Source organism: Pseudophryne corroboree, chromosome 3 (genome assembly GCF_028390025.1).
Source record: "Pseudophryne corroboree isolate aPseCor3 chromosome 3, aPseCor3.hap2, whole genome shotgun sequence".
In the NCBI taxonomy this organism is placed as follows: Eukaryota; Metazoa; Chordata; class Amphibia; order Anura; family Myobatrachidae; genus Pseudophryne; species Pseudophryne corroboree.
In genome coordinates, this window is record NC_086446.1 from 761,325,090 (window position 1) to 761,338,776 (window position 13,687).

Below are 13,687 nucleotides of genomic sequence, written 5' to 3' on the forward strand. Positions count from 1 at the left end.
TCATCACCAGCCCTGGAACAGCGCCCCTTGGGTGACAGCTCCCCATCCTCTCAGACCTGCATCCATCATGAGGAGGGTTCAATCCTGATTTCTGAAACTTCTGCCCTCCAGGAGATTGGAGGACTGTAGCCACCACAGTAGGGAAATCCGGGCCTGAGGTGAAAGCTGAATCATCCGGTGCATCTTGAGATGCGATCCGGACCACTTGCCCAGGAGATCCAACTGAACTGTTCTGGCATGGAACCCCCCAAACTGGATTGCCTCGTATGATGCAACCACCTTTCCCAACAATCTTATGCAGAGATGTATGGACACTTGAGTAGGTCAGAGCACCCTGCGGACCATCTTCTGAAGTGTTTTCGCCTTGCCCTCTGGTAGAAACACCTTCTGGGCCACAGTATCCAGCAACATCCCCAGGAACAGGAGCCTCTGAGTTGGCTCCAGGTGGTACTTCTGTAAGTTGAGGCTCCACCCATGGTCGGACAGAAGACGAATGGTGCGGTCGGCATGGAGCAACAAAAACTCCTGGATCTTGCCTTTATCAGAAGATCACCCAGATAAGGGACCACATTGATCCCCTAGACCCGGAGTTGAAGCATCATCTCCACTATCACCTTCCTGAATTCCCTCGGGGCTGGTGACAGGCAAAAGGGCCTGGAATTGGAAGTGATCGTCCAGCAGGGCAAACCACACGAACGCCTGATGAGGAGGCCAAATCGGAATATGGAGATAGGCGTCCTTGATATCCAAGGAGACCAGAAATTCCTGTTTATCCATGCCTGCGATCACAGCTTACAGTGATTCCATTTTGAACTTGAACACCCTCAAATAAAGGTGGGTACACACTAACAGATATATCTGCAGATCAATTGATCTGCAGATATATCTATGGACGGATCGAGCAGTGTGTTCAGCATACACACTGCTCGATCCATCGGGGACTGACGTCATGAACTGGGCGGGCGTGTACACACGCCCGCCCAGTTCAGCTGTCAATCTCCGCCGGCCGCCGCAGCATGTGTACGGGCGGCCGGCTGGTCGCCCGTACACACACAGCGACGCGCCAATACATCGGTAGATATATTGGCCGTCGGCTGTGCTGTGCAGCCGACGCGATATGTCTGTGAACGACGGAGTTCACAGACGTATCGGCCGTACACACTGGCCGACGGTCCCGCGATATATCGGCCGTTCAGGAGAACGGCCGATATATCGACTAGTGTGTACAGGCCTTAAGGATTCAAAGATTTCAGATTCAGAATGGGTCTGACCGAACAATCCAGTTTCGACACCACAAACAGGTTTGAGTAAGACCCCTTGCCGCATTGTGGTACTGATACTGGAACAATGACGTGGGTCTGAACCAACTTTCGGATAGCCTGTTGTAACGTAACTTGCATATCCTCCAAAGCTGGTAAGCTTGATTTGAATATCATTGGGGGGGGGGGGGGGAGTACTGTCGAACTCCAGCTTGTAGCCCTGAGAAACAAGCTCTCTGTCCCAGGCATCTCAGCAGGAAGTCTCCCAGACGCTGCTGAAGTGACGCAGTCGAGGTCCCACCTCGAGATCCCCTTGGGGTGGGTGGACACCTTCATGCTGAGGCCTTAGTGGAAGCAGAACCGGTGGACTGTTCCTGAGAACTGGCACTTGCAGGTTTTCTGGACTTACCTCTGGTGCCTCTAGCCGCATTGGAGGCACCTCTGGCTTTCGATCGAAATCTGTGAGACCGAAAGGACTGGAGAGACGGCCCCAAATAGGAGCATCTAGCTGGCGGGGACCCCGAGGGGAGAAACATGGATTTCCCAGCCGTAACTTTGGAAATCCAGGTATCCAATTCAACCCCAAAAAGCCATTCTCCAGAAAAGAGGAGGGATTCCACACTACATTTGGATTCTAAGTCCACAATCCACTGACGCAACCACAAGGCCCTGAGTGCGGACACTGCCATGGCAGACGTCCGAGCATTAATGTTCCCCATCTCCTGGAGGGAATCACAGAGGACACATGTAGTGTCCTGAATGTGCTTCAGTAGGGTTACCATAGTAACTAAGGGCATATCCCCTGAGAGACCCCCATGAATTTGAATGGCCCAAGCATGAATAGCATGGTTTATCCAGCAACCCACAATGACCGGTCTTTGTGAGAGGCCAGCTGCAGTGTATATAGACTTAAGGGTAGTCTATCTTCTGATCCCCAGGATCTTTCAAAGTAAAGGAGCCCAGGGCAGGCAGCTCCGCTTTCTTAGACAGACGAGAGACTGAGACATCCAGGCCAGGGGTTTAATCCCAAAATTTTCTACCTTCAGGAGCAAATGGGAAAGTGCGCAAAAACTTTTTGGACACTTGGAATTTTTTGTCTGGATTTTTCCAGGCCTAATTGAATAAGTCATCTAACTCTAGAGAATCAGGGAAAGTGACATTGGGCTTGTTTTGTACAAAGAAAAACGACTGCTGCTGTTGTGTTCTGCAGTGTCCTCTAGAGTTGAGCTTTAACACATCCCTTATAGCCAAAATGAGGGATTCAATACCCTGAGTAGAATCTGGATCCCCACTAATGGGATCCAGGTGATCCCCATCATCTTGTATATCATCATCTGTATCAGATAGCAGTGCAGGTGAACCATGCTTCTGGGGACCTGCATGATAGAGGGAAGGGCTCAGCCCTAGCAGCTAAATCTGCAATAACTTGTTGCAGTAGCTGAGTTTTCTGCACATTAGCAGCGAGCTGGGCTGACATATCTGACATCATAGTTTTAAGAGACCATAACCAGTGGGGCTCTGGAACCCTCTCCCCAAGCCTCTTCTAATTTGTGAAGATTGACTGCATTGTTCACAAGAAACAGAGTCATTAGATAATGGAGAGAATCTGATGTGACATACAGTACACTGCACAGCTTGTGCTTACCCATATTTCACAGTAAGTACAAAAAAACATACACATACACACAGACAGTTATAATGCAAGCCTGCCCTACTGTATGTGAGAGGAGACAGATAGAGGGATGATACTAGAACACCCTGAGCTGCACAGCCTCAGTAAGACTGTCAGCTCTGTAAAACACAGTAAACTCTAATATTGCTATACAAAATATGCTCAGGATAGTGTATACAAGCTGCTTGCCCCTTTGCTACATCCTATACCAGTTTTCTAGCGTATCTGTGAGGCAGGAAGCACTGTGTGTGCTGTAGATGGCTGCAGTAAGCAGAGGAAGGCGCAAAAATGCTCCAAGTCCCGCTCTGAGGAAGCTCCGTCCCCTCCAATGGCACCGGGGCTGTACATATGTTTTATACTGGCAAAGTCTCCTAAACAGCTTAAAACATTACACAAGTGCTAGTCAAGTAGTTTTGTGCCAGTTTACATACGGGGGATCCTAGCGGGCCCCCCAGGGAGGGTCCTGTATGCCACACCCATGGTCAGACGCACTTTGAACTGGGGGACCCCCCTAGCGGGGCTCTCGGTTTGTACTCGCCACCAATGTCACCTACAGGCAGCATTAGGGGTTTGCCGCGTGCTGCGGCTGTGACACCCAAGGCGCAGTGCCCTGCTAAACAACAACCCCTCAGGACGGTGGTCCTGCAGTGGGGAAGTGGCTCTGCACCTCGTAAGGCCAGTGACCGTTCCCCCCTAATTCCCATGGTGCAGGTATGCTGTTGCCCAGACAGCACAACGAAAATAATAAAAGTTTTAAAAGAAACTGAAGAAAACACTCTGGAGCTGCAAAGATGTGCATCCTCTCCTGTGGGCAATTTTTTCTAAACTGTCTTTGGGAGTGGGCATAGAGGGGAGGAGCCAGCACACCCAGCTGAAGAAATTTAAAGTGCACTGGCTCCTTTGGACCCCATCTATACCCCTTCATACTGGTTTCCCCCAATATCCCTTATGGATGCTAGAGATAGATTAATGGTCAAAAAGGACATTCTGAGAGAATGTAGTCATAGCTCTACAACTGCAATTAAGATGTGCACCACAGGGGGCAGTACATCCTCTACAACAGTGGTTCTCATGCTCGGTCGTCAGGACTCCACACAATACACATTTTCCAGGTCACCTGTTGATTTTTAAAATGTGACAGTTGGTCGTACACAGTGACCTGGAAAAAGTGAACTGTGTGGGGTCCTGAGGACCGAGTGGAGAACCTGTGCTCTACAGTAAACACATACTTTTTATAACCATACAATGGGGGGAATCTACCAAACCTTCTACAGACTGGAGATGTGGACAAGTGGAGAAGCAACCAATAAGCTTCTAGCTAGCATTTATAAAGTAGATTCTATAAAATGATAGATTGAAGCTGATGTAATGCTATGGGTAACTTTCCCACACTTAAGGTTTCATACATCGCCCCTGTAAATGTAACTAGGTTATACATTAGAGCAGTTGTTCTCAAACTCTGTCCTCAAAGAACCCCAAGAGTTCAAGTTTTCCAGGTCTCCTCACAGAATTACAAGTGAAATAATTATCTCATCCTGTAGATTTTTTTTTAAATTGTCAGTAATGAATGCACCAGCTAGGTGACCTGGAAAACTGTTGGGGGTCCTTGATGGAACTGAGGGACAGCAGTGCAGCACCACGTATCACTGCAGATGTCAATGACACCTTAGCGTGTTCTTGGTGGTTTCTGCAAAATCGATCTACAGTATAAAAAACAAAAGCTATAGGATGGCCATACAATGCAGAGTGGGCTTCTGTATTCTGCTGGCAAATGGGCCTAGCCCTGTACACTTTCACCACCAGCTTTTAACAAGGAGATTAACTCATTTACCTTCAGGCCATTGTTAAAGACTGTTCCCTTCGGCTCAAAACAACCAGTAGTTAAATCCTGTAAGCTTTCCAGGTACACCAAGCCTTGGTTTATTATACTCTCATCAACAAATGTGTACTGGGCAACACGTTGTAAGGTTTCTAAGACTCTGACAGTCAACCTGACGGAGAAATCAAAAAGCACAAAAAAGTCAAAAGCAATTCAACATCTAAAATACAAATCATTTTTTTTTGGTAGGGCAGGGCAGGGATCATGTACTAAACGGTATCCGGATGCTAAGTCGACAGTCAATAGGTCAACCTCTAATGGTTGACAGGCTTTATGTCGACATGGTCAAAAGGTTGGCATAGAAAAAAGGTCGACATGGCAATGGTAGACACAGGAAAATGTTTACACGAGGTTTTTTTTTTTATTACATTTTTTTTGTTACTTTTTCATACTTTACAGTCCACATCGACTATGATTGGGAATAGTAACCTGGCCTGAAGCATGGTGGGTGAAGCGAGCCACGCAAGAGGATGCAATGCACTAATTGGGGGTTCCTGGTCACTTTACGGAGTAAACGACATCCGAAAATAAAATGCATGTCAACCTTTTTCCATGTTGACCTTTTCCATGTCGACCTTTAGCCAATGACGACCTTTTGGTGTTGACCTAGACCGGGGGTGAGAAACCTTTTGGCCCTCCAGCTGCTGGTGAACTACACATCCCACCATGCCCTGCTACAGTTTTGCTATCTGGCCATGCTGAAACTGTTGCAGGGCATGGTGGGATGTGTAGTTCAACAACAGCTGGAGGGCCAAAAGGTTCCCCACCACTGACCTAGACACTGTTGACCTTTTCCAGGTCGACCCTATGAATAGGATCGACCTGGAAAAGGTCAACAGTGTCCACCCCACCAAACTAGGACTTCGGGTTCATACAGGTTATAGGAGTAAGTGGGTACTAAACTAGCATCACAATGTCGGTACCCACCTAGTGACTTTTGCATGACATGCAGGCAGCCTAGCAGCAAATCCGATTTGCTGCCTGTCATTTCAGTATGGCGACTGCTCCGTGCAGTCTGTATGGTAGTGTGCTGAGCAGGAATCTCATCAGACTAAGGGGGTCATTCCAACCCGATCGCACGCTGCACTTTTTCACAGCCATGCGACCGGGTCGGAACTGCACATGCGCTGAGGTCGCAATACGCATGCACGTCATTACCCGGCGATGGCCATTGCTGGGTGACAAGAACAACGAAAGAGGTAACACTGGCGACCACAAGAAGATTGACAGGCGGAAGGGGGATCCGGGTGTCAACTGACCATTTTCGGGGAGTGGTGTGTCGAGGCGTTTGGAGGGTGGATGTCTGACGTCAATTCCGGGACCTCAAAGGCTGAAGTAATCACAATGTGTAAGTCCAGACCTACTCCTAAACTGCACAAAATGTTTTTGCATAGCTCGGCTGCACAAGCGAACGCAGCCTTGCTATGCAAAAATCCACTCCCCCATAGGCGGCGTCTACCTGATCGCACGGGCTGCAAAAAGTTGCAGCATGCGATCAGGTCAGAATGAACCCCTAAGAGCCTCGCTGCTCACTACACTGCTATACAGACTGCAGAGCAGACAGAGCTCTGTGGGCCACCGCACTGTAAGGACAGGTAGTCAATCGGATTACCTGACTGTCATTCATAAGTCACTGCAGGATGAGTCCTGTGAGTACATTGCTTCCCCCCTATAGCTGCCTCTGCACCCTCCCCATGTCTGCCTCTGCACCCTCCCCATGTCTGCCTCTGCACACTCCCCATGTCTGCCTCTGCTGTGGGCCCTATAGGTTTTATTTGTATTAGGCCCCGCAAATTCTAATAGCAGCCCGGACCCCCTCACACTGTACATAATGCAGTGACTGTACATTATGGCTTAGCCAGTGTCCGTCCCTCCATACACAATGCTATGGCTGTACAATATTGAATAGCCAGTGTCAGCCCCTCCATACATAATGCAGTGGCCAGTGCCAGATTAAGGTCCACATAGGTCTGGAACTGAAACGCCATCGGGCGTGTGATCAGCACCACAGAGAAGTTTTCCCTGTGTGGGCAGGGTGGTGTGGTGGCATACTACATCACTACATTACAGTACCTCTGCACATTACAGATCTACACTATACTACATCTCTACACTATATCACTACTACATTACATCTCTGCACTACTGTATATCACTCCTACACTACATCTCTGCACTACTGTATATCACTCCTACACTACATCTCTGCACTACTGTATATCACTCCTACACTACATCTCTGCACTACTGTATATCATAACTGTACAGGAAAAATGCTGTTATCAATAAAACATAACTTTTATTGGATATATTAAAATGACTGAGATTGTGTTTGATCATCAAAAGTGCAGCAGTGAAAATATGTCCTGCAAATTACTTGGGTATAGAATTACTTCCCAAAAAAGTTGGGTAAGGATTTTTCAAATAAAACCCATATTAATATGGGTTCATGGTAATGGAGTTGTGTAGAGAATATGAAAATTAGTGGGCTCCATTAACTTTAATACCCACTTTGGGATTAATTCTATACCCAACTTTTTTGGGAAGTAATTCTATACCCAAGTAATTTGCAGGACATATTTTCACTGCTGCACTTTTGATGATCAAACACAATCTCAGTCATTTTAATATATCCAATAAAAGTTATGTTTTATTGATAACAGCATTTTTCCTGTACAGGTTTATATAAATAAGAGTGCCCCCAAAAAAGAGTCTTCTTTTCTTTCCCCAAACGTTGTACTATTTCTGACTCTGGGGAGCACCACCAACCGATGCAATTAACCATAAGAGATTTCTTAGAAAATCTCTTTTTGAATATGATAGTTGGTTTTTTTGTTGAATTTAAAGTAGTCTCCTGCTGAAGTTTATCTCCTCTCTTAGGAGTACTTCTTTAGAGACGGGAGCGATCTAGTGCGGTTTGTCTCGCCACTTTCTATCCCTTGTATATCATACCTCCCAACTTTGAATGTCCCTAAATCGGGACACTCCGCGCGGCGCGCGGCCCGAAAAGGAGTCGTGGCCTCGTATGGGAGGGGCGTGGCTACAATCGAGTGGGCGTGGTCACACGCCGTGGGTCCGTTTTCGTCATTTTGGGGGCGTGCCCAGCGCTCCCTGAGCAGCTGGGCAGCCCCCAGCTCACTCCCTGCACTGAATAGATGCTGTGCGCGTGCGCACAGCATCTACTTAGAGATCACTCGCTGCTTTGCAGAGCAGAGCAGCGGGTGATCAAAGCCTCCCCAACTGCCCCCCCGCCCGCGGGATACTGTGACCCGCGGGAGGGACAGCGGTACAGTGTCTGAATAGCGGGACTGTCCCGCTGAAATCGGGACAGTTGGGAGGTATGGTATATCACTCCTACACTACATCTCTGCACTACTGTATATCACTCCTACACTACATCTCTGCACTACTGTATATCACTCCTACACTACATCTCTGCACTACTGTATATCACTCCTACACTACATCTCTGTACTACTGTATATCACTCCTACACTACATCTCTGCACTACTGTATATCACTCCTACACTACATCTCCGGATTATGGGCCTAATTCAGACCTTATCGCTGTTGTGCAAAATCGCACAGCGGCCAATTATCGAACGACTGTGCATGCATACGGATCGTAATGCGCAGGAGCAAGGCCAAACTGCAAAAAAATCCTGTGCTAGGTGCACGCAGGCTGATTGACAGGAAGCGGACATTTGGGGGTGGTAACTGGCTATTTTCTGGGAGTGTCAGGAAATGTGCAGGTGTTCCCAAGCATTTTCAGGGAGGATGTGTGACGTCAGCTCCAGCCCCGATCTGCCTGTGTGTATCTCACTGAAGGAGAAAGTCTTTGGCTACGCACAGACTGGAAAAAACCTGAGTGAGTGAGTTGGGAACGGATTTGCAGCTGGCCGGCGTTTGCAAAACTTTGCACGGCGTACGCAGACTTGCATGGGACGATTTTTCACTCTGTCTGGGCAGCGACTATCCGATCGCAAACCTCTGTAAATTCAAAGGAGCGATCAGGTCTGAATTAGGCACTATATCCCTGCAATATATCACTATACTACTTCCCCAGACTGCACTCCTGCACTATATCTACCACCCCAAACTACCTCACCACACTACATCACTATGGAACCTCCCTACACTATATCACTGCACAACATGCCTGCACTATGGCCCTCATTTCGAGTTGATCGCTCGCTAGCTAATTTTAGCAGCCATGCAAACGCATAGTCGCTGCCCACGGGGGAGTGTATTTTTGCTTTGCAAGTGTGCGAACGGCTTTGCAGCGGAGCTCTGCGAAAGCATTTTGTGCAGTTTCAGAGTAGGTCTGGACTTACTCAGCCCTTGCAATCACTTCAGTCTTTTTGGTCCCGGAATTGACGCTTGGACACGCCTGCGTTTTCTCAAACACTCCCAGAAAATGGTCAGTTGACACCCACAAATGGCTTCTTCCTGTCAATCTCCTTTGTGATCAGCCATGCAAATGGATTCTTCTTTAAATCCATCGCTCAACAACGAGCCACTTTGTACTAGAGATGTGCACCGGACATTTTTCGGGTTTTGTGTTTTGGTTTTGGATTCAGTTCTGCGGCCGTGTTTTGGATTCGGAAGCGTTTTGGCAAAACCTGCCTGAAATTTTTTTATTGGATTCTGGTGGGGTTTTTTTTCAAAAAACCCTCAAAAACAGCTTAAATCATAGAATTTGGGGGTCATTTTGATCCCATAGTATTATTAACCGCAATAACCATAATTTCCACTCATTTCCAGTCTATTCTGAACACCTCACACCTCACAATATTATTTGTAGTCCTAAAATTTGCACCAAGGTCGCCGGATGACTAAGCTAAGCGACCCAAGTGGCCGGCACAAACACCTGGCCCATCTAGGAGTGGTACTGAAGTGTCAGACAGGATGGTACTTAAAAAAATTAGCCCCAAACATCACATGATGCAGAGATAAATTAAAAAAAAAAGGTGCAAGATGGAATTGTCCTTGGGCCCTCCCACCCACCCTTATGTTGCATAAACAGGACATGCACACTTTAACAAACCCATAATTTCAGTGACAGGGTCTGCCACACGACTGTGGCTGAAATAACTGGTTGGTTTGGGCGCCCACCAAAAAAGAAGCAATTAATCTCTCCTTGCACAAACTGGCTCTACAGAAGCAAGATGTCGACCTCCTCCTCATCGTCCGATTCCTCACCCCTTTCACTGTGTACATCCCCCTCCTCACAGATTATTAATTCGTCCCCACTGGAATCCACCATCTCAGGTCCCGGTGTACTTTCTGGAGGCAATTGCTGGTGAATGTCTCCACGGAGGAATTGATTATAATTCATTTTGATGAACATCATCCTCTCCACATTTTCTGGAAGTAACCTCCTATGCCGATTGCTGACAAGGTGACCGGCTGCACTAAACACTCTTTCTGAGTACACTCTGGAGGATCAGAACTTAGGTAAAATAAAGCCAGTTTGTGCAAGGGCCTCCAAATTGCCTTTTTTTCCTGCCAGTATACGTACAGACTGTCTGACGTGCCTACTTGGATGATGTCACCCATATAATCCTCCACCATTCTTTCAATGGTGACAGAATCATATGCAGTGACAGTAGACGACATGTCAGTAATCATTGGCAGGTTCTTCAGTCCGGACCAGATGTCAGCACTCGCTCCAGACTGCCCTGCATCACCGCCAGCGGGTGGGCTCGGAATCCTTAGCCTTTTCCTCGCAGCTCCAGTTGCGGGAGAAAGTGAAGGAGGAGCTGTTGACGGGTCACGTTTGGCTTGACTTGACAAGTGTCTCACCAGCAGGTCTTTGCACCTCTGCACACTTGTGTCTGCCGGAAAGAGAGATACAACGTAGGCTTTAAACCTAGGATTGAGCACGGTGGTCAAAATGTAGTGCTCTGATTTCAACAGACTGACCACCCGTGAATCCTGGTTATGCGAATTAAGGGCTCCATCCACAAGTCCCACATGCCTAGCGGAATCGCTCTGTTTTAGTTCCTCCTTCAATCTCTCCAGCTTCTTCTGCAAAAGCCTGATGAGGGGAATGACCTGACTCAGGCAGGCAGTGTCTGAACTGACTTCACGTGTGGCAAGTTCAAAGGGTTGCAGAACCTTGCACAACGTTGAAATCATTCTCCACTGCGCTTGATTCAGGTGCATTCCCCCTCCTTTGCCTATATCGTAGGCAGATGTATAGGCTTGAATGGCCTTTTGCTGCTCCTCTATCCTCTGAAGCATATAGAGGGTTGAATTCCAACTCGTTACCACCTCTTGCTTCAGATGATGGCGGGGCAGGTTCAGGAGTATTTGCTGGTGCTCCAGTCTTCGGTACGTGGTGGCTGAATGCCGAAAGTGGCCCGCTGCTGTTCTTGCTGCGGGAGGCAATACATCTACCCATTGGGCTGTCACAGTCATATAGTCCTGAGTCTGCCCTGCTCCACTTGTCCACATGTCCGTGGTTAAGTGGACATTGGGTACAACTGCATTTTTTAGGACACTGGTGACTCTTTTTCTGAAGTATGTGTACATTCTCGGTAACGCCTGCCTAGAGAAATGGAACCTAGATGGTATTTGGTACTGGGGACACAGTACCTCAAGCAATTCTACAATTCCCTGTGAATTAACGGTGGATACCGGACACACGTTTAACACCACCGCAGCTGCCAAGACCTGAGTTATCCGCTTTGCAGCAGGATGACTGCTGTGATATTTCATCTTCCTCGCAAAGGACTGTTGGACAGTCAATTGCTTACTGGAAGTAGTACAAGTGGTCTTCCGACTTCCCCTCTGGGATGATGATCGACTCCCAGCAGCAACAACAGCAGCGCCAGCAGCAGTAGGTGTTACACTCAAGGATCCATCGGAGGAATCCCAGTTAGGAGAGGACTCGCCAGACTTGCCAGTGACATGGCCTGCAGGACTATTGGCGTTCCAGTCTAAGGAGGAAATTGACACTGAGGGAGTTGGTGGTGTGGTTTGCAGGAGCTTGGGTACAAGAGGAAGTTATTTAGTTGTCAGTGGACTGCTTCCGCTGTCACCCAAAGTTTTTGAACTTATCAATGACTTCTGATGAATGCGCTCCAGGTGACGTATAAGGGAGGATGTTCCTAGGTGGTTAACGTCCTTACCCCTACTTATTACAGCTTGACAAAGGCAACACACGGCTTGACACCTGTTGTCCACATTTCTGTTAAAATAATTCCACACCGAAGAGGTGATTTTTTTTTTGTAATTTGACCAGGCATGTCAATGGCCATATTCGTTCCACGGACAACAGGTGTCTCCCCGGGTGCCTAACTTAAACAAACCACCTCACCATCAGAATCCTCCTTGTCAATTTCCTCCTCAGCACCAGCAACACCCATATCCTCATCCTGGTGTACTTCAACAGTGACATCTTCAATTTGACTATCAGGACTGTGGGTGCTCCTTACAGCACTTGCAGGGGGCGTGCAAATGGTGGAAGGAGCCACCTCTTCACGTCCGGTGTTGGGAAGGTCAAGCATCGCAACCGACACAATTGGACTCTCCTTGGGGATTTGTGATTTAGAAGAACGCACAGTTCTTTGCTGTGCTTTTGCCAGCTTGTCTTTTTATTTTTCTAGTGGGAGGATGAGTGCTTCCATCCTCATGTGAAGCTGAACCACTAGCCATGAACATAGGACAGGGCCTCAGCCGTTCCTTGCCACTCCGTGTCGTAAATGGCATATTGACAAGTTTACGCTTCTCCTCAGACGCCTTTAATTTAAATTTTTGGGTCATTTTACTGAACTTTTTTTGGGGGATTTTACATGCTCTCTACTATGACATTGGGCATCGGCCTTGGCAGACGACGTTGATGGCATTTCATTGTCTAGGCCATGACTAGTGGCAGCAGCTTCAGCACGAGGTGGAAGTGGATCTTGATCTTTCCCTATTTTACCCTACACATTTCTGTTCTCCATTTTTTAATGTGTGGAATTATATGCCAGTAATATATCAATAGCAATTGCCTACTACTATATATACTGCGCACAACTTAAATGCACCACAGGTATGGATGAATAGTATACATGACAACACAGAGGTAGGTAGAGCAGTGGACTACTGTTCCGTACTGCTATATATTATATACTGGTGGTCAGCAAAATTATGCACTGTCCTACTACTATATATATACTGCACACAAAAATTTAAATGCACCACAAGTATGGATGGATAGTATACTTGACGACACAGAGGTAGGTAGAGCAGTGGACTACTGTACCGTACTGCTATATATTATATACTGGTGTTCAGCAAAATTATGCACTGTCCTACTACTATATATATACTGCGCACAAAAACTTAAATGCACCACAGGTATGGATGGATAGTATACTTGACGACACAGGTAGGTAGAGCAGTGGCCTACTGTACCGTACTGCTATATATTATATACTGGTGGTCAGCAAAATTATGCACTGTCCTACTACTATATATATACTGCGCACAAAAACTTAAATGCACCACAGGTATGGATGGATAGTATACTTGACGACACCGAGGTAGGTAGAGCAGTGGCCTACTGTACCATACTGCTATATATTATATACTGGTGGTCAGCAAAATTATGCACTGTACTCCTATATACTACAATGCAGCACAGATATGGAGCGTTTTTCAGGCAGAGAACGTATAATACTGGTGGTCACTGGTCAGCAAAACTCTGCACTGTCCTCCTCCTATATAATACTGGTGGTCCCCAGTCCCCACAATAAAGCACACTGAGCACAGATATTTGCAGCACCCTGAACACAGATATGGAGCGTTTTTCAGGCAGAGAACGTAGATATTTGCAGCACACTGAGCACAGATATTTGCAGCACACTGAACACAGAAACTGAGAG

General features: G+C 47.2%; 1 protein-coding gene across 5 annotated transcripts in view; it reads right to left on the reverse strand.

Annotated features, from left to right (window-relative positions):
- LOC135056795 (alpha-2-macroglobulin-like) overlaps positions 1 to 13,687 on the reverse strand; it is a 325,812-nt gene that overhangs the window by 80,649 nt on the left and 231,476 nt on the right. For all 5 annotated transcript variants that reach the window (XM_063962392.1, XM_063962390.1, XM_063962389.1 and 2 more), the window contains exon 26: positions 4,763 to 4,922. In XM_063962392.1, the coding sequence (XP_063818462.1) occupies positions 4,763 to 4,922 (160 nt within the window). The remainder of the gene's footprint in view (positions 1 to 4,762; positions 4,923 to 13,687) is intronic.